Source organism: Tupaia chinensis, unplaced genomic scaffold (genome assembly GCF_000334495.1).
Source record: "Tupaia chinensis unplaced genomic scaffold, TupChi_1.0 Scaffold000527_1, whole genome shotgun sequence".
Lineage (NCBI taxonomy): Eukaryota > Metazoa > Chordata > Mammalia > Scandentia > Tupaiidae > Tupaia > Tupaia belangeri.
Genome location: NW_006160040.1, coordinates 694,250 through 716,219, shown reverse-complemented (window position 1 = coordinate 716,219; position 21,970 = coordinate 694,250). Strand labels below are relative to the sequence as shown.

Here is a 21,970-nt window from a genome sequence, read left to right as displayed (position 1 = left end):
ATCCAGTGGCATCACTGGTAAGCTATTTTCAGAGACAGGTAATTCCAAAAAGTCCCATTGAAAAGCAATTATTGGGTCTTCTGATTGATTGCCCGGGAAACTTTCCTTCTATTTTACCACATCATCTCAGATCTTATAATCTTTTTCATTCGGTACTACTCCATAAAAGGAGAGGGGGCGGGGGGAATGAAGCTAACTGTTGACTTTAGCATTTTCTCTGTAGATTGGGATTAACCAGATTTTCTGTGCTTGAGTATTCCAATGTCCTGTGAGTACTGTTGATAAACCAGTGTTAAGAGTGGCCTCTTGGTCTGTAAAGTGTAGCTCTCTGGATGGAATGGTATAAACTGTCCAGACAGTGGTTATTAGTCCAGTGAGAATTGACCAGGCTTACAGGTCATCATACACCAGCTCCTCAGTACTGAGCCCTATGTACAATAACAATTTGGTTTTGTTCCCTGAATCCTTCTATGCTGTGATGGTAAGCATAGAGCCAGCCAGTTACAAATTCAAATGTTTTCCCCCAACATCTCTACCACGCCAGCACTATCATCAAGCATAAAGGCTTTTCAACTGCTCAGTTTACTATACGGAAAATTCCCAGACCCAGAAACTCCTTCAGAGATATGTTAGCGTCCAGATAAGGACACTCAACTAAAGATATCACATTCTGGTAAATGTAAAATATATTTTAGAGATGGTTGACACAGATTTTCAAATACTGGCTGCATTTCTGTAATAATTTATTTAACTCATTATTAGTATCGAATCCTTGTCACATTATGTTATGAAATAGTTATGTTTGATTGGACATTCCATCATTTTTAATCTTCTGTGAGCAAGATCCATATCCTAACATTCTTTGATACTATAGAGTACCATTCTCACATATCACAGAGTGATATGTGAGGGGGGGGGATGGCCATGCCGCAATCCCTTCTCCTCCATTCTCCTCTCAGGATCTTGGGCACACACGCACACACGCCCGGTGTGAGTTTAAGCCACCGGGTCTGGGATGCGAACCGCGGTCGACTACATGGGATTCCAGCAACATAGCCATTATGCTAACTGCTGGTCCCTTTTTTTTTTTTTTTTTTTTTGCTCAGCAGTTAATTTGGCTTGGTTCCAAGGACAAGGTGCCATATCTGGTGTGGGCTTCTTCCGGGTGGGTAGTTTAGCAGCCATTGGCGGAGTCTGAGGAGGCTCAAACCTGAGCAGAGCAGGAGTGCACGTGTCTGTGTCCATGGCCATTCCTTGTACCTGTGTCTCTGTCGAGCATTTGCATTTTCATCTCAGCTCTATCACTGTTTCTTTGTCTGTCTCAATGAATAAATGGACTATTAAAAAAAAAAAAAAAAAGGGCCAGCCAGTGGAGTGTTGGTTAAAGTAGCTAGGATCCCCAATGGCTGACTTTGCATTGCTAGTCCCAAACCCAGGATCTTAGAAAATGTGCTGGACACATTCTTGTAAGTGTCCAAAATCCCAAGAGGAGAATAGAGAAGAGACTGTTGGTATGGCAGTTCTCCTGGGGCAGCTTTCTTAATTTTCTCTCTTGTACTCTGTCACTCTTTGGCAAGTACACATGCCTTATAGGAAAAAATTTTAAAAAATAAAAAAAAAAGAAAAGAAAAGAAAAAAGAGTAATGGCATTAGGCCTTATAAGTTTATATATAATTTTTGAGGGCCAGCAGGTCACATGGTAGTTAAGGTGTTGGTCTCCCACATGGCTGACCATGGTTCAAGTCCTGGACCTGGTGACTTGCTTTCTCACTTTCCCTTTGTCTCTCTTTCTCTGGTGAGTGCACATGCCCTGTAGCAAATTTTAAAAATAAATAAATAATAATAAAGGTAAGTAAAATTAAATAAATGATTCGTTTTTAAAAAAGAAGTTTATAGGGACTAGCAGTTGGCGTAATGGCTATGTTGCTGGACTCCCATGTAGTCCTGAACTTGGTGGCCTAAACTCATGCTGGGCATGTGTGTGTACGTGCCCAGGATCCCAGGAGGAGAAGGGATTGCAGCGAGGCCATCCCCCATAGGGGGTGATTTCTCGCTTTCTGGTTGATATCTGTGTCTGTAGTTTCCCTATTTTGGTTTCCTTGTTTCTCCATACAAAACACTTCATGTGGGGCTATGTGAGCCATATGAAATTAGGGACGTGGTCTGCGTTATTCTCTGAGGAGTCCCCAGGACCTACAGTGCCCATTGGACCCATAACAGGTGTGTACTAGCTTGTCTCTAGTGACTTCCGCTTGTCCCTTTGAGGATTGTTGTGCTTAGGTGGCCCTGCTTGATAAGCCGTTCTCCCTGGGTAACTGTTAATTTATTTGTGAGCATGTTGAATCTTTACTCTTGTGGCCTCTGAACTTTTTTTTTTAATTAAATGTTTGTCCTTTACTAAGCCCTGAGGATCGTGGGTGACAGACCATGGATTTTTTTGGGTTTTTTAGTCCTGTACAGAGGGGTCGTTCCAAACTTTGTAGAAAATGAGTATTATGGAAAAAACACGGATAGTTTATTTTCATTTTCCCATGAAAATGTTGAAGTTACCTTGTATATGGCATGAGCAGAAGATACCATAGGAGCTACGCTTTTTCTGTAGCTTGTTTAAAATCAAAAGTAAGAGATATCAAGGTGTTGGTAAGGACACCAGGCTAGCATGACATTTTATTAGTTCTGCTGTAGAAAAGACAGCTGAGTCTTCACTCCTTTAGTTCTTAATGTGTTTCACGCCTGTAGACTAGCTGAAGTTAATTATCCTGAACCTTGCAAGAAAAAGATTGGTCTGGATTTTCTTAGTTACATTTTATTATACTAGCCTAAATCAAGATTATTTCTTTTGAAATACATAGGTACTATTTTTTCCCAAGTTTGCTATAAATAATCTTAGAATATAAAGTTGCTTTATTCACTTGGATTATATTTAGAATAAATTTTCACATATTTTCTTATAGTTAAATATTGGATTATCAGAAAAGTCAGGACAGCTTATTTTTTTCTGTTTTTCTATCCAAAAATGCATACCTTTAAAAATGTATGTGTAAGGACCAGCAGATGGCGTAATGGTTACGTCACTGGACTCCCAACATAGTCAACCGCTGCTGGAGTTCAGACCTGGCAGCTTAAAACTTGTGCTGGGTACGTGTGCATGCATGCCCAAAATCCTGAGAGGACAATGGAGAAGGGATTGTGGCTCAGCCATCCCTCCGGGGAGGTGAATTCTTATTTTCTGTCTCTCTGTCTCTCTGTCAAATACATGTGCCCTATAGCAAAAGCTCTCTCTCAAAAAAAAAAAAAAAAAAGGAATGTATGTGAAAACTTGGTCTAGCAGGTGGCATAGTGGATAAAGCACTGGATTCTCATGTGGCTGACCACAGTCTAAGTCCTATACCCAGTGGCTTGAAACTCACATCAGGTACATGTGCATTTGTGCCTACAAATCCCAAGAGGAGAATGGAGGAGAAGGGACTGCAGTGTAGCCATCCACCTTAGAAAGTGATCTCTCATTTTCCTTCTTTCTTTCTCTCTCCAGTGACCACATGGCAAAAACCTAAAAAAAGAAAAAAGTATGTGAAAACTTAAGTGAATCTGTATCTTAAAATTATAAATACGCTTATAAGCGTATAAATGTATTTAACTTAGTGACATGTTTCTGAATATTTTCATTAGAAAAGTAGAAGATGGCTATTAACTTCTTTACTGTTAAAATGGGGTTACTTTTATTGTCTGTACATTATAAACAAGTACAGGTTGAGTATTTTTTTTAAGAGAGTGTTTTGCCATAGGACATGTGTGCTCATCAGAGAGATAGAGACAGAAAGCAAGAAATCACCTCTGACGGGAGCTGGCTACCCTGCAATCCCTTCTCCTTCGTTCTTCTCTCAGGATTTTGGGCACACAAGCACATGTCCCTGGCATGAATATTTTAAGGTGCTGAGTTCAGGATTTGAACTGCAGTTGACTATGTGGGAGTCCAGCGACGTAACCATCAGCGGGTCCCAGATTCATTATTTCTTATCCAAAATGTTTGGGACCAGAAATGTTCAGGATTTTTTTCTTTTTAATTTTTTTTCTTTTTTGAAATATTTGCATGTGTATAATGAGATATCTTGGGGCTGGAATCTAATTCTAAACACAGAATTCATCTATGTTTCATATATATCTTATACACATAGCCTGAGGGTAATATTATATAATATTTTTGTATTGTAGTATTTTGACTGCAATCCATCACATGAGATCAGGTGCGGAATTCTCCACTTGTGGCATGTTAGCACTCAGAAAGTTTTGGATTTTGAAGCTTTAGGTTTTTGTATTAGGGATACTCCATCTGTATATGTAAGGTTTAGTCTCAGGTGCAGGAGCATATAAATGTTATATGTAGTTATGAAGCAGACAGGTGTTGATGCCCCTCTCTAATAGGCTTTGTGTCGGGTGATGGAGGTGACGGAAGTCTGTAGTCCCTGCTCTTCAAGTGCTCCCCACCTGCTGGATAGTGTTTTCTTTGACTTTGGATAGAGGTAGAGAAGGCTTATAATAAATACCACTGCCTTCAAGACCTTTTCAGGCAGAGACCATAAGATGGTTACTTTGTGGAATAAAGGTTTCACATCAGGAAATGCTTTATTGTCAGGGGAATATTTAAAGAATCTGACATTTCACTAAACCAAGAGTTTATGTCTACAAATGTCATAAGCCAGAAAATTGTGTTCCATCAGTCTTACTATAAACAAATGAACCTTTCCAATTTTTTTCAAATCTTACATTGCCATCTAATATTTTATTTATACAGTTAATATTTTAAGAAATGAGGATTTTTTTTTCCTATTAAAGTACTGTTTATGTAAGCTAAGATGGAGCTACCTTTGAGTGGATAAACTGCAGAGTGAACTTTTGAGGTTACCAGTTTGTCACTGAAAAAAATATATCATTGTAACTCAAATGTAACGTTTAACCTTGGATGGAAAATTAATTGTAAAGACTTCTGTTTCTGGGAGTTTGGCAGATTGTGTACTCTGAATAATTTTCCAATTGGAACAATTGTGAAGTGCCCTAAAACATCTCTAGGGCATCTTTCCAAGTACATCGACAAACTTACACGAAAGAAGAGAATTCATGGAGACCCAAGACGAAATGAAGGCAGCAATGTGGGAACGTAGTCTGGATTGCCCCAGACCAGAAAAGTAAGAAAGCAAGCTGCCAGGACTCGAACTGTAGTCAGCCATGTGGGATTCCAGCTGCTTTAACCACTATGCCACCTGCTGGCCCCTGTAAAGGAACATTTTTAGCAGAACTTTTCTGTGACTAATACAATGGTCAAAAAAAAAAAAAAAAATCAGTAAATGTATAAAAGACTTGAACAATATGACTAACAAATGACCTAATAGGCATATTAAGCATATCACACCTGATGGTGGAACACACGTAGTTTTCACTTCCTTACCGGACCACTTAAGAACATTTAAAAAAGAAAATTGTTGGGTTGCCAGGTGATGTGGTGGTTAAAGGTGCTGGATTCCCACATGACCAGCAGTAGTTCAAGTCCTAGGTCAGGCAAACTGCTTTCTCACTTTTCCTTTCTCTCTCTCTCTGTCTCTGTCTGGTCAGATTTTAAAAAGTAGTAATAACAAGTGGAATGAAATAAATAATTCTTTTAAAAAGTTGTTAGAGAGTATGTACAGTCACTAGAGACAGAAGAGGAAAGTGAGGAAGCAGTCTCTGTGGGCATGGTCAAGCCTCAATCCCTTTTCTTCTATTTCTCCTTACTTTCCGGATTTTAGGCATGCTCAGATTTCAGGCTGCCAGTCATACATGCGGGACCCAGTTGCTTTAACCACCATGCCTCTGGCTAGCCCGAAGAAGAATTTTTTTTTTTTTTTAATTTAGACCTCAGAGCTTTCTCAACAAATATAAAAGAATAGAAATCACACAGAGTATGTTCTTTAGTCACAAGGGGATTTAACCAAAAGTTAGTAACAATAACCAAAGGAGGAATAATCTCACAAACGTAATATCAAGTGAACGAAGTCAGATGCAAGAGAATGCATGTTGAATAATGTCATTATATATAAAATTCAAAAATGAGGCAAAATTTGACAGTAATGTCTGTGAATACATACAGAGGAAGGAGAAGTACTAAGGAAGGCAAGGCAGAGATGAGCATGAAAGTCAGGAAGATGACCACCTTCTGCTGAGGAGGTAGCTGATTTAGAGTGCAGCGGTACAAGAAGTTGTTGAATTAAATAAAAGTCAGCTCATTCTCTTATCAAAAACTTATTGACTGTATGTGTTTATTCTCTTAGCTGGACTTCAGAATCATAACATCAGATTCCCTAAAAATCGCATTTGGATTTTAATCAAATTGTATTAAATTTGTAGATTTCTGGTTATCCGGGTCATTTATTTATTGGGTCGTCAGAAAAGGTATGACCTATTTTTCTATGCAAAAATGCATCACAACTTTTCCAGTGACCCAGTTTTTATGCCAGGGGACCACATGGATGTGCACAAGAGAAAGAGAGAGAAAGTGGCCTCCAGTGGGGCCTGGTTATGCCTCAATCCCATCTCGTCCAGTTCTTCTTCCTGTCAGTCATGGGCACGCACAAGCATACCCAATGTATTTTCTATGCCTCCAGGGCCAGTACTCGAACCTTTGTCAGCCACAGGATTCTGCTTTCTCTGCACAGCCCATAACTGCTGCACTATGAGGCTGGCCCCTCTTTTTAGTTTTAAAGTTCCTTAGGAAAAAGTTTAATGCATAATATGTACATTCTTAAGTATTTTAATTTTGCTTCCATTGTGAAAGAGGTGTACTCCCCCTCATATTTTCTGTCATCAGTAGCTTTTAGGAGAACTATGGATTTTTTAAAATTGCTTATTAGTCTTAATTCCAATCACTTATTTTGAAATAGCATCTATTGAGTTTTTATTGTGAGATAGGTACCAATAGTCACTTTTATAATAATTTTATACTCATTATTAGTTTACAGTGAGAAAATGAGACTTAATAGGAATAAAGAGATTGCTGAAGGTCACAAGTACATTGTGTTAGAGCAGGGGTCTTCATCTGAGTGTGTCTGACCACAAAAGTTACTCTTCAGTAGTAGAATTGCATTTTCCCTGGTAAATTTAATTCAACAACAAATTACATGATGAGGCGCTGTGGAGATGAATGAGGTAATGAACATGAAATTGCCTTGAAAGATGCAAGGAATATAAATGAATTATCTAAGTTAGTATAACTGTTTCACTGTGAAATTGAAAGTAGTAGATGATTGAAAACTAGCTAAGATCTGTCATTGCCTTTTAGTAGTTTAGAAGTTATAAAACTGTGTTTATAAAACTTTTGAAATGTTCTCTGAACATCTATGTTGGATACATTGTCAAGGAGATATCTTCTCAGCAACGGTTGTGTCTTTATTTTTGTAAAGTTAAAAATTGCATTTGAAGAGCCACTTGAATGATGACAGTGAACATATTTTAAGAGTTTTCAGTGATGGCCCCCTCCAGACTAGTCCTTAGGACTGCAGCACTACAACTTGTAGAATCTCTTCTTCGGTTTAGCCCAAGTTTTATCTTGTACCTTTGAAGTACCTGTTGTCCTATTCGATGCTTACTATGAAAAAGTGAGTAAAAATAGCAAAGAATTAAGAAGTAAACAATTACATAATTACATCCTGGAAGAAGTGCTACGAGTAAATGAAATGGATACTGATTAGAAGCTACGAACCACTTGAGAGAGGGCCAGGCAGAGGAACCAGCCATGACAAGGCCTTGAAGTACATGTTACAAAACCTAACAAAGGGCCGCCTGTCAGCTGTGGGCTACAGGACTGGGAGGGGGACGAATTGGAACAAGCCAGAGCTGACAAGTGGGAAAGGACCGTACTATTCAGGATCATGGAGATTTGAAAAGAAATAACGATTTTATTCCAAAGTCATTGGAACAATTTAAGGGCACTAACATGGACCAACTTAAGATGTGACACTGTGGTGGCTGTTATCCCAAGAAAACCAGAAGAAAGATCAGGCATGAGGCTGTAGACCAGGGTTTCTCAAACTTGGGGCTGTTGGCACCAGGCTGGCTCTGTCTGTTATGGTGCTGTCCTGGACATTTCAGCATGTCAAGCAGCATCCCTGGCTTCAGCCCACTAGAGGCCAGTAGCAGCCCCATCTTCTAGTTGTGGTAACTGGAAATGTCTCCAGACATTTCCAAACATCCCCTGGGGGGTGAGGTCACCCCTGGTTGAGAGTCACTGCTATAGGAGGGAGGTGATGAAGACTTGAAATGGTGTGATGGCAGCAGAAGAGGAGAGAAATGCTCAGACTTGAGACTCACTCAGGTAGATGAGAGTTAGCCTGATGACCTGGGCAGTGGGCTGAGGGGAGAGGTCCTTCACTCACTCACCCTCACTCCAGGTTTTCAGGGCTCTTTAGCATTTGTTCCAAATCCTTATGATTCCCCTACTGCTTGTTCTAGCTATTTCTCATGCCTTACCCGTTTCTAAATATCAGCCTGCTTTGTGCTCTGTAGATAGGAAAGATTCTCCCCCTTCTCCCTGCGTTCAAACCAATCCCATTTTAAACATTGAAGAGGTCACAGGAACGCTTGGTCTCTTGCCAGGAATCCTGAAGTGGGTAAAACTGATTGACAACTTTGAAGGAGAGTATGACTACGTAACCAACGAGGGGACAGTGTTCACGTTCAAGACGAATCGCCATTCTCCCAACTACCGCCTCATCAACATCGACTTCACAGATCCTGATGAGTCTAAGTGGAAAGTGCTTGTTCCCGAGCATGAGAAAGATGTCTTAGGTAAGATTCCAGGTTACTTGGGAAATGGTGCTTTTGTGTTTGGCAAAATATCAGCAAGGTGGTAGTCTCTGATTCTCCAGTGAGCACTTCCAAGGTCAAGGATCTTTAACCTCTAGTTCAGGAATGAATGTCTAAATAACACTTCATTCAGTCTTTACTGAGTAATGTCTTTGCAGCCTTGTACAATTCGATGAAATGCAGGGTGTTCATAAAACTCCTGAAGGGTTCTGCTTTTTGTAAGTATCCATTGTCTTTGTATATTTATTGTCTAATAATAATTACCAGCATTTAATGTTCTAAGCCATTTAGATTCAGAACCCTTAGTTTTAAGCTTTCAAATAGCCTGCACTGTACCCGTTGTGATCTTAGGAGTGGATTTACAGCCCTCTTATTAGAAAAGAGCTTAGACTATTGTCAGATTTCATTGGAAACCATTGCATGTGCTGCTTCGTGCACTGAACTGCATTAATCACTTCAGAACTTTACTCCCTATCAGTTGTGTTTCACAGTGCCCGTAAGCTGCCTTTTATTCATTTTCTCTTTCATTTTCCTCAAAATTCAGTGCTTTATTAATTATTCATTGTGTGAAAACTGAATTTCACTTCAGTAAGGCTCACTAATTTTGGAACAACTTTTTAGACAAAAGGGAAGTTCAGTATCATCAGGCCAGTGAAGAGTTTACTTGTTGGAGGTAAATTTCTGCTGTGGAGTGATAAAATCTAGGGCCATCCAAAAATCCAAAGGCATATGATATATAGTCGGGAAAAGGATCCCTTCCGAGATCTGCAGAGCGGCCCTGTCTCAGATAAAGCAGTCTTATAATGTGTTTTTTAGTGAAAAAGCACATTTGTTGGAATCAGACAGATCCAGCTTCACATCCAAGACCAGCAAGGCACTCTTTGTGGCTCAGTCCATGTGCATTCTGCCTGGCAGGCCTCTAAGCTTGGCATTGCTTGGGGGTTAGCGGATGGCAGAAGATTACAGTTGAATCTCTCAGATTCCTATGGTCACTTCCTGTCAGAACCTCATTTCTGTAGTTTCTTGGCTCTGGGGGGAAGCACTACTCTAGCTATTTGCTGGAGATTCTCCTCAGCCCTTGGGCACCTGAGTACCCTCCCTGGCCTCCTTTACAGAGTTCTCTGCACCCTTCCAGGCAGTTTCATTGCATGGGACCCAAAACAACCTCATGACTACTCTTACCTATAAAATCCATACCTGCATCTCCAGGGCAGCAGGCCATGCTGGGCTCTCTCCCTGAAGAAGTCAGTGGGCCCTTCTAACACTTTCTAGATTTCCAGGCACCAGTCCTTAGGCTCATCCAGGCTGATAATAGATGCTATCACCCTCTCACTCTCTGTCCCTAGTGGGAAAGGGGACTTGTAGCATGGCAGGGGCTCCTTCCTAGGAAATCCCATCACCTGCCTCCTCAGAACCTTCCTTTCACTTTCTGACCCTTATTCATATCGGATGTGGGAGCCACCAACTGTGGAACAGGTTTCTGGCCATTTCCTTTATCATCCTTGTTAAAGGAAGACTGACTCTGTTTCGTAGTCACTTTGATAGCCTGATGGCTTCTGTCCAGCCTGAGACAGGAATGTGCCCCACACACCAGTCCCCTGTAAGGGTCCTTCCAGCCAGTGTTGAATGAGTGCTTCCTCAGTGCCAGACTTGGCACTCTGCCCCACGAGCACTGGCTTTATGTGTCACTGTGCCCAAAGGAGACGCTGGTAGCATAGTCTTCACAGATGGTGCCCTGGGTGTTCTTCTCAAGCAAGTCATATCGGAACAGCAAATCACCTAAAGGAAGTCATCATGGGTGTGATAAATATTTCCCAAAGCATCCAACTCTTCTGCCATTTAAAGCCAGGAAAGGGGATTTTGCCTTTGTCTTAAGGTGATAGCCTATCTCAGTTAGCAGATAGCATAGTAGTTAAAGTGTTGGACTCCCATGTGGCTGACCACGGTTCAAGTCCTGGATCCAGTGACTTGAAACTCATGCCAGGTGCATACCCAAAATCTCAAGAGAAGGGATTGCTGCTTGGCCATCCCCCAGAGGGTGATTTCTCACTTTCTTTCTCTGACTCTCTTTGTCTCTCTAGCGAGCACACACACCCTATAGCAAAAATCTCTCTTAAAAAAAGGTTAGGTCCTGTCTCACTTGTAGATCTAATGAAATGAAAATTAATGCTTGGAGATTTAGGAGAGTGATTTCTTTTTATAACCTTCCTTCTGGAAGGTTATAAGTTCTTTAGACTGGAAAGGGGAAACCTTCAATATTCTCTAGAACTCATCAATTCAAAGAGAAGCACAGTCAAATTCGCTATATATCATTAACACAGAATGCCCTATTGAGAATAAGAACTAAAGATGAGTCATAAAGTACAGCCATAAAGTCAGAGCTTTTATTAATAAGTCCACAAATCACCTTGTCCTTCTTTTATTCACTTTGTCTGCTTTCTAATTCTGGGTGTACTCATAGTTAACACAGATGGATTATTCTCTGACAGTTATAATTTCCTTCCATTTTTTTCCCATCCTCTCTCTTTAAAACATGAAGCCATGTGAAAGGGGTTGCTTGATTGAGATGCTTTAAAAAAACTGTATTGGAGAATGAGTAAATTCCTTTGGGATGTAGAAGTTCTTTGTATCCGCACTTGAGATAGCATTTGCTGTAGTCATCTAAACAACCCGAGTTTGAGGCCCTGGTGATTTTCAGAGTTCTCTATAGCCAGTGTCTTGTTGATCATAGTGTGAACAACTAGTTTCTCAGGTTCCCAAATCATCAATGTCAAGAGCCCTCCCCCTGGCATCACTCCCCATGAAACCCTCCAGACTTGTCTTTTCAGCATGTTGAACTTTCCTGCAGCCCTGTCTCAACTCCCACTTGTGATAGCGACTCTCCCTTACTTAACTGTCCCTATCTCGGATTGACGCCTATGCCTGCCCATCTTTTTTTTCCTCTCCCTATTGCCTTGCTCACCTTTCCCCTCCCAGCTCTTCTACTGAGCTCAGTAACTGCAAGTTGCAATCTTAGACAAGTTGAGAGGAACTCGTTTCTCTACCTTACTCTCTGGATCTCTGAATCACATCCTGGGGATTCTTCTCTTTTCTTTCCTGTCCAGACTTTATCCCTGGCTTGATTTGGTGTTCTGGCTTATTGCACCTGTGTCCTACTCATCTTTTCTCTGTCTCTATAGACTTCCGTTGTTCTGTGTTTAGCTGACAGATACACGTGACCCCTGTGGAGGTGATCTTGGTTTATGCACTCCGGGTTGAAAGAGGAGAAAATCTAGGGCTATTTAGAAATGCAAAGGTGTATGATATAGAATCAGGGAAAGGATCCCTTCTGCAATCTGCAGAGTGGTCCTGTTCAAACAGTGGCTTCTCAGTCACGGCCAACCAAGTGCCCCTCTGCCTACCTCACCACCAAGTCCCCACCAGGCTACCAGCATCACCATCTACCCCTAAACTGAATAGCTCTTTTCTTTCTGAAAGTGGATCTTTCAGTATGTTCACTTTACCAGCCTTCCCCCTTCTGCACTTCCTGCCATTAGTCCATTCTTTCATTGGTTTCTTCATTCATTCACATTCCTTTCTTCTCCTTCCAGGCTGTCTTCCTACCACCTCATCCCCTGGAAAGCTGTCCTTTCCCTGACAACCCCAATGGCACCCCCTTCCCAGCCTCCACTCCCCTGTAATCAAAACAGAATTCGCCCCTTGCTTGAAGGCTCTCACTTACTTTGAGTCCTCAACCACCAGTCTCTTACCTTTGCTTATATTTTTACTTGTATTTTTATATGATTGTGTCTTCAGGGCAGAAATGACCTCGTCTTCCTACTTGTCTCTCCAGCACCTTGCAGGGTGTGCGGTATAGATCAAGGTCTTACTACGTTTTTATCAGATAAATACCCGTCAGACATGGATGTGTTTACCTCCTCCTGTCTCCTGTAGCATGATATTTGTCACAAAACATAGGCAGGGTATTTGTACTCCACACATCTAGATCACCAATAGCTTCTGGCCCAAGGCAGAGGATATTTCATTTCCTCTGGATACAGTAGCAACAACTGTTTATTAAAAGAATATAGTAGTGTCCAGTAGGTGGCTTGGTAGTTAAAGTGCTGGACTCCCACATGACCAATGATGGTTCAAGTCCCAGACCTAGAGGCTTGCTTTCTCACATTCCCTCTCTTGCTCTCTCTCACTCTCTCTGTTGCTCATTTCTCTCTGGTGAATGCATAATTAAAAAAATAATAATACATAAAATTACAAGCTAAGTGATGTATAGTGAATAAATGTATAAAATGAATTAAAACGAAAAAGAAAGAAAATTAAGTAATTCTTAAAAATATATTTTAAAAAAATACTGAACGCTAGATGGATGGTTAAAGCCCATTGTAAAACGACTTTGTAAGCCTCACGGCTGCCTGGCACATGCAGAGTGCCATCTTCCACTAACTTTCAGAACTGCATTCAGTTTCCTCCCTTCCTCTTACCTTTGCAGAATGGGTGGCTTGTGTCAGGTCCAACTTTTTGGTCTTATGCTACCTCCACGACGTGAAGAACATTCTGCAGCTCCACGACCTGACCACTGGTGCTCTTCTCAAGACCTTCCCACTTGAGGTTGGCAGCGTCGTGGGGTACAGCGGTCAGAAGAAGGACACTGAGATCTTCTATCAGTTTACTTCCTTTTTATCTCCAGGTGAGAGCTGAGAGTCTTCTCACTATTGTGCCCTTGAATGTCAGGCTGATGTCTGGGTTTCTCTTGGGAAGTGGAAATACAGAACTTAAATCCCATAAAATGACGTAATAGAAATAGAACATTAAAACAGATGCTCAGGGGGCCAGCAGATGGTGTAGTGGTTATGTCACTAGACTCCCACATGGCCGATGCAGTTGAAGTCCAGACCCAGTGGTTTGAAACTCACGCTGGGCACATGTGCTTGTGTGCCCAAGATCCTGGGAGAAGAGTGGAGGAGAAGGGATTATGGCGTGGCCATGCCCCCAGGGGGTGATTTCTCACTGTCTCCACCCCTCCCCACCAAGGCAAATGCCCTAAGGCATAAAAAAATCCTAAAAAGCAAAACTAAACTACAAGACAGGTGCTCAGAACAAAAGAAAATATAAACACCTAAAACTGTACTCTTAACCAGTCTTATGTTCTGAGCTTCTGGGGGAACGGAACAACTATTGTTCTAGATAAGTTAAAAACATAGGACCAACAGATATACCCTTTGATTCAGCCTTTGATGGATACACAAGATCACAATTCAGGTAACCAAAAGTGTAAAATAACAATTATAGCAACATCGCATTAAAAAAATGTTTTCTGGAGCCAGCAGGTAACTTGGTGAGTAAGACTCTGGACTCCTACATGACTGACTACAGTTTGAGTCCCAGACCTGATGGCTTAAAAATCACGTTGCGTGCATGCGTGTATATTCCCCAAGTCCTGGAAGAATGGAGAAGAGATTGTGGCATGGCTATCCCCCTTGGGGAGTGATTTCTCACTTTCTGTCTCTGTCTCCCTTTGTCTCTCTCCAACGAGCACGTGTGCCTTATGACAAAAGAAGCTTAAAAAAAAAGTATTTTGAATAAGCTGCAAATGAATTCTGCTATTGCTAAACTGGGTTAAAATATCCTTTAAGTATAGTCTTACATCATGGGGGAAAGTTACCTTGTTCTAGTAGGGAAGGAAAAATGCACAGGAGCTGCAATTTTACATTTCCTAATATGGACTCATTTTCCCCAAATTTGCATAGTTCTCTTTGACCTTTTTGAAGGTTGGGCATATCACTGTACTTTTTTTCCTTTCCATTTGGCTGTACTCTTTCTGTAGTGTACCACATACATCCTGTGAGCTGTCCCTGGAGTCTGGCCCAGTTGACAGGTTGCAGTTGACCAGGCAGACCCTGTCCTGAAAGCAATCTGTCTGGAAAAAATCTTCACTTTTCTTGCTTATTTGTCGCTCTCTCCTAGAGCACTTTCTGTGCCACACAGTTCTATTGTCGTTTGGTCGTTGGGAACAAAAGCTGTCTTAGGGGAGAGCTGGGCAGGTGCTGACAGGGCTCCATCCTCCCCTTGGGATTTGACTAGGCGACAGTGATGCCTCGTCCACTTCTCTTCTCAGCCTCCAGGCCACAGAGTAGGCAATCTAGCAGGAATTGAATTGTGGTGTTATTAAAACCAAGAGTGATGTTCTGGAAGTGAGTCCAATGGTATACCTGGAAAATAGAGCTGACATTACTTTCCCAAGCACCTTGCAGAGAATCAAGATGGGTTAGAAAAAGTACCCATAATAATGTGGAAACCATGCCCAAGACCAGGAGCCACGAAGAGGGAATTACTTGAAGAATGCTATTTCAGGGTATCCGATGCCTCCCCAAGCCCCTCACTTTCCCCCAGAGCCTGGAGTAGAGCCACAGGCCGTGGACAGACCAAGAAAAATCTGTTTCCTCTAGATAGCTATTTGTAATCTGCTGCTTCAGGGCCTGCAGTTTATTTTCTTAAGCTGAACACTGTCTCTAAAAGCCTTACTTTGGAAAATGTTGTGTCTTAAACATTTTAAATGGATAAAGGACAATGAAGAGAACAGAGCAGGGGTGACTCACCTGCTCTTAATAAAAGCCAGAGTCCCCCAAGGCATGTAAACCTCCGTCAGCGGCCCCATGTGACCATTTATTTCAGGAGCAAGCTCATCATTACCTGAGGAAGAAAGGGCTCATTGTCCTAGTGTACAGCGATGGATTCAGTGCCAGGCACTGAAATATGATCTGAACCATGGCTGTGAAGTTTGAAAAGAGAAGTGTGTTCCCACTTCTATACAAGCCAGGCAGCTTCTGAACAAGCCTTAGTTTGTCGCTGTACTGCATTGTCATCTCCTTTCTCTCTTTCAGGCATTTTGCCTCTGTCTTTCTCACTTCTTCCCTTAATGCAATTTCATATCTAAAACCAGAAGACAGGTCTTCCAGAGGCAGGCCTTCTGAGGCCAAATGCAGAAATGGCCATCAGATTATTAAAAAATAATCTCAGAAAAGCAAGAACCGTCAGCGTGTGTATAGACACATCCACACACATCCACATCGGCTCGAGAGCTGTCTTACATCGGTTTCTGAGGTGAGCCATTCACCGCTGCAGCACACAACAGAGATGAAATTATTAGTGCAAACTCCATGGTTGCAAATAGCTCTGTTCCCTCTTCCTGCTGTGGACATCTGCTAAGTGGATGCCAGCAGATTTTATCTCCCAGAGAGGTACACAGTGAAGACACTTGTTTTTTTTAATTTAATACTTTCTTTAAGTTCATTTACTCATTTCTTCCGAGAGAAAGGGAGTGAGATGAGAGAAATGGAGAGACAGCAGGAAGAGACCCCAAGAGGGTCTTCAATCTGTGATCTACTCATGGTCTCGGCTGGCCCGAATCATGGGTAGGGAAGTCCCAGGATGCGAAGCCAGGACCTTTTCCATGAAGGCCCTGTTGTGTTACAGCTATGCCACTGCCTGACCCCAAAGATGCATCTTGATCCCAAGTCAGTTATGACTTTTGCACCTTGAGTCACATTTGAGAAAAAAACAGCCAGCCAGGGCAATTTGGAGCATGATGCACTTAGTCCCTGTGGCTCAAAACACTTAGTTGTTGAACTGATTAATTCTGGTGCTTTGGAACCTTGGGATTGGCTAAGGTTAGCTCCAGACACACTTGTGTATCGTAATAATCCAGTGCAGCACTCCCATGTACATATTCCTGGGAGGCGAAGGTGAGCAATTGAGCCTTACGCAGACTGTTTAGGAAAGGCAAAAATTTTTTAAGAGGCATGTTTTTGTTTTCTTTTTCTTTTTTTAAAATAGCATTAATTCCAACCTATAGTCAGATAAAACAACATGCACTATAGGTTGCAAAGTTCCTTGGCCTCCTCTTTTCATAGCCCACTTTTCAGGTCCCTCTGATTCTTCCTTTGCAGCGTCCCCTGGAGGTGACCCTCCTAAATCTCACTTTTACCTGCTTTTGTTTATTTTGGATTACACTGGCAGCATGCTAACTGATCCCCCTGCTCCTTCTGTCCCTAGGATAGCCTTGTTACCAGGCTGTTTCCACCAGGAAAAGTTTCAGACCCTGCTTCTGGCCTGAAGGGATTCCGTAACCCAGTTCTCCTTTACCCTTAAACTTGACATTTATTCCCTGGAGATCACCTTAGCAGTCCTCTCTGGTTTGTGATTCTAGGGCGTTTTCTCAAAAATCCTCCCTTCTTCATTCTTACCCCTTGTGAGCAAAATCAGGTGGGACACAAAGCATCGTTTGGTTATAGGATTCACATTATGGTGCGAATGTGAAATGAGCTAACCCACCTAACCCAGAAGGGTCTGTAAGTAGACAGTACTGATAAAATGTGTTGTACAATGCTACGTTCAGGTAACACAGCCTTCTTTGGGGTACCACTTAGTTCATGGGACAGAAGAGTAGCCGTCAGGCATTTGACACCGTGCTTTGAACAATAACCAGACCCTGTTGCATTCATATTTCATGGTGCTGTTAGGTTAGATGATGCACCCTTTCTAGAACAGGTGTTTCAACTTATTTTCTACTCGTTGGCTTCCACTCAGTGATTCGCATTCTTCTACACTGGTGATGGTTTGTCTAAGGTCACTAAGCTAATAACTGCCAGAGCCTGGAGTTCTGGCTCCCAAGTCCTCTTATTCGCTGTCCTGCAGGTCATGATGATGTGAGGTGCTCAAATGGTATATGCTTGGGCTGCACTCATACTTTTCTGTTTGATTGTTTGGGCTTTTTCCCAAGGATTCAGATGATTTTTTGTGTTTTTGGGGGGTACCAGGTGTGGTTCAAAAAGTTCTTGAAGATTAAGATATATCTGAAGATAGCCTTTCGCCCTCAAGACTGTATTCATATAGGGAAGTAATGTCAGTGTACTGCAGGTTCGCAGGGTGTAGTTCGGAATTGCATTATATATAATGATATATATTTTTTGGGGGGGGGAGGTTTTTGCTATAGGGCATGTGCGCTTGCCAGAAAGACAGAGACAGAGAGGCAGAAAGTGAGAAATCACCCCCCAGGGGGCATGGCCACACCGCAATCCCTTCTCCTCCTTTCTCTTCTTGGGATCTTGGGCACCCACGCACACGCACCCGGCGTGAGTTTAAGCCACCGGGTCCAGGACTTGAACCGCGGTCGACTACATGGGAGTCCAGCGACATAGACACTATGCCAACTGCTAGACCCTATAACAATATATTCCAAGAACAGATACCTAAGTATAACTTAAATGAAGAAAGCCAATACCACAGTCATGTTAATATCTCTTTATTATCAGTGTAATCATATTATAGTAACCTTAAAATAGTTTGTGAACTTGAGAATTGAAATACATTAGGAGTGGAACCTCCAGGGGCATGGTGGTTAAGGTGCTGGATTCCCACATGGCCAACCATGGTTCGAGTCCTGGACCTGGTGGCTTGAAAATCACAGTGGGTCCATGTGTGCCCAAAATCCTGAGAAGAAAATGGAAAAGAAGGAATCGTGGCATGGCATCCTTTTTGAGAGATGATTCCTCACTTTCCCTCTCTCTCTCTCTAGCAAGCACACACACCCTATGGCAAAAACCTTTAAGAAAGAAAAGAAAGAACATTCAGAGAGATTAGTGGTTTTGCTGTATTGCTTCTTGCCAGTCGGGGATAGAGTATCATTTTTAGTAAGATTTAGTTTGAGCACCCCTAATCTGAAATCCCAAGTGCTGCAAAATTTACAACATTTTGAGTACCAAGATGAGGCCACAAGTGGAAAATTCTTTACCTGACCATATGATGAGTTGTAGTTGAAACACTGCAGTATGAAAATATTGTATAAAATTAGCTTCAGGCAATTTATATGCAGTGTATATGAAATATAAATGTATTTCATGTTTAGACTTGAGTCCTCTCCTCAGGATATCTCATTATGTATTTACAAATATCCCCAAATATGGAAAAGTTTGACATCTGTAAGACTTCTGGTCCCAAACATTTAAGATAAGAGATGTTTAACCTACACATACACAGAAGAATTGAGAAGAGCGAGCCACCTTTTTGTCGTTTCCAGTTTATTATAGGGCGTCTGTGCTCACAAGATGGGTGAGGGAGGAGTGAGGAATCACCCCTTGTTGGGGGAATGGCCATGCCGCAGTCCCTTCTCCTCCAATCTTCTCTTGGGATCCTGGGCATGTATGCACATGTGCCTGGCATGGTTTTTAAGCAGTCAGGTTGAGGACTTGGTCTGCTCAGTCAGCCATGTGATATCCAGCCACCCCAACCTTTGCTGGCCCTAGAGCCATCTTTTTTTTTTTTTTTTTTAAGAGGGATTTTTTGCTATAGGGCACTTGCATTTGCCAGAGACAAAAAGTGAGAAATTATCCCCCAGGGAGGATGGCCATGCCACAGCCCCTTCTCCATTCTCTTCTCAGGATCTTGGGTATGCACGCACACGCACCCAGTGTGTTTTAAGCCACTGGGTCCAAGACTTGAACCGCAGTTGACTACTTGGGAGTTCAGCAACATAACCATTCCTCTGTGCCACCTGCTGGCCCTAGAGCCATCATTTTAATCCTTGGTTAATTTATATAAATGTATTCTGTGGGAGTACCATTTGGTTTCTGGTTTTCCTGCTAAATTGATTTTTCATATACTTGGCAGTACATGTTTAAAGTATTACGTGGGGAGGTGCTGTTTCTACACCAGCACACTGCAAATGACTAATTCTGTTTCCCAAACTACAGCAGTGTCGTTGTTTTCAAACATTAATGACTCATACTTATTGTTTCTTTGGTTTAGTTTTTAAATGTTAGAGAGTACCAGCATTAAATTCAGGAAATGGAATTTTAATTAGTGGTTAAATAAGCTGGAACTCTTCATGTTTATCAGTCATTTTGTGTTGTGCACAATGCCTGGGATAAACAAAATTTTAAAAGTAATTCTGAGGGACCAGCAGATGACGTAATCGTTATGTCACTGGATTCCCATAGTCGACGGCAATTCTAGTCCCGCACCTGGAAGCTTAAAATTCACCCCAAGCACGTGACCATAATCTCAAGAAGAGAATGGAGGAAAAGCATTTGCAGCATAGGCATTCCCCCTGGGGAACGATTTCTCACTTTCTATCTCTCTGTCTCTCTCATCTCTCTGGCAAGCACACACACTCTACTGCAAAAATCTCACTAAAAATAAATAAATAATAATAAATAAATAAATTTTTAAATAAAGTAAGAAATGTCTACTAATCACCTCTGGTCCCTGACTTCTGTCCATATGTGTGTATCCATGGATGGACAAGCATTGGGTAGCAGGAGCCTAGAGACCCATCATGAGCCACCAAGACTAGCTGTTGACCTTGGGCAAGTCACTTAAGTTTTTTGTGAATTGCCTCTTGGGTAGAATGGGCCTAAATGAAGTTTACCACTTTCTTTGACCTGCATTCCTAAGCAACCTGGCTTGAACCTGTTTAGTTTCTGTGATTAGGGTTTGTTTTTTTTTTAACCTCTTCTCATATTCACAAAGTACAGTAGATTCTTCTAATATCTCTCTGTCTCTCTCATCTCTCTGGCAAGCACACACACTCTACTGCAAAAATCTCACTAAAAATAAATAAATAATAATAAATAAATAAATTTTTAAATAAAGTAAGAAATGTCTACTAATCACCTCTGGTCCCTGACTTCTGTCCATATGTGTGTATCCATGGATGGACAAGCATTGGGTAGCAGGAGCCTAGAGACCCATCATGAGCCACCAAGACTAGCTGTTGACCTTGGGCAAGTCACTTAAGTTTTTTGTGAATTGCCTCTTGGGTAGAATGGGCCTAAATGAAGTTTACCACTTTCTTTGACCTGCATTCCTAAGCAACCTGGCTTGAACCTGTTTAGTTTCTGTGATTAGGGTTTGTTTTTTTTTTAACCTCTTCTCATATTCACAAAGTACAGTAGATTCTTCTAAAACGTATGCACAGACTAGTGGTGTACAGAGGAAGACCATGTGAGATGATAATGATGAAGGTGGTCACGTGCATAGCACACCACACCAGACTGCTCTATGCACCTCTTCTGTTGTGACCCTTCTGCGGTGGTGACCAGCTAGATCCCTGGCTACAGTTCTTTGCCTGCAGTTCCCGGCATCTGCTTGTGCATGTGATCCTTCCCCTCTTGCAGCTAGTGAGTCTCGTGGACTAATCCAAGACTTCCTCTCCTTTTTAAGGTATCATTTATCACTGTGATCTTACCAAAGAGGAACTGGAGCCAAGAGTTTTCAGAGAGGTGACCGTGAAAGGAATCGATGCTTCCGATTACCAGACAATCCAGGTATGGAGAATTTGACCTTGTTGACATGAGTTAGAAAATCTGACTTTGGGGCCAGGCCATTCAGTACTCTCCAGCTTGTCAGAAGCTGTGGAGGTAATCCACGGTAATACAGACAACAAATGTTTTGAAGCCCCTGCTGTTTCTGGGCATTGAGCCAGGCACTCGGGACTCAGCAGTGAGCCCGGCACCAGTCCCTGCCCTCCCATAGCTTACAGGTTCTGCTCCCGTGGCTGCTATTCTTGGTAAGAAGCCAAAGCAGTAAGAGTCTTGGGGCTCTTAACTGCAGTAGCTATCAAAGCACCACCGTTTGTCAGTGTCAGTCTGCTTGTTTGAAAACGGGTTGTGTTCTAGTTCAGGTCTTTTGGTGTCATAAGTAACAACAGAGATTTGTGCTACACGAAGCATTTACTCAGGTGCTGTGAGCCCCTCTGCTTTGTCCAAAGTTCATATGTATTTCCACCTGGCATGGAACAGGCACTCGAGAAAATATTTGAGTGAATGAATTAACTAATTAATTGTCATGTTACCACAAACTCAGTCTCTGGTTATTGTCTTTTCATAATAAGAATCTTGGTGGTTTTTGGTTTGGGGTTTTTAGCTCCCCAAGGTTTTACTAAGTCTTCTGGAAAAAGAATCATTGGTCGGTTGATGACAGGGAACGTCTCTGATCCTTGCCAACAAGAGGTCACCAATAGGGCATCAGGTGTTTATCAAGGCTCTCCCAGTCCTGGAGCGCTGGAATACAGAGGGACGGAGAAAGACAGAGAGCATCGTGTGTAGGGCAGATTAGAATGAAGCGCACTGGATGCTCCCCGGAC

At 42.0% G+C, this 21,970-nt stretch overlaps 1 protein-coding gene across 1 annotated transcript in view; it reads left to right on the top strand.

Annotated features, from left to right (window-relative positions):
* Window positions 1-21,970, top strand: part of PREP (prolyl endopeptidase) — a gene marked incomplete at its 5' end in the record, with an annotated part of 120,087 nt that overhangs the window by 57,137 nt on the left and 40,980 nt on the right. The window contains 4 exon segments of the mRNA XM_014591041.1: window positions 1-17; window positions 8,623-8,814; window positions 13,319-13,516; window positions 21,049-21,152. The exon segment at window positions 1-17 is cut by the window's left edge and continues 8 nt beyond it. Coding sequence (XP_014446527.1) covers window positions 1-17; window positions 8,623-8,814; window positions 13,319-13,516; window positions 21,049-21,152 — 511 coding nt within the window.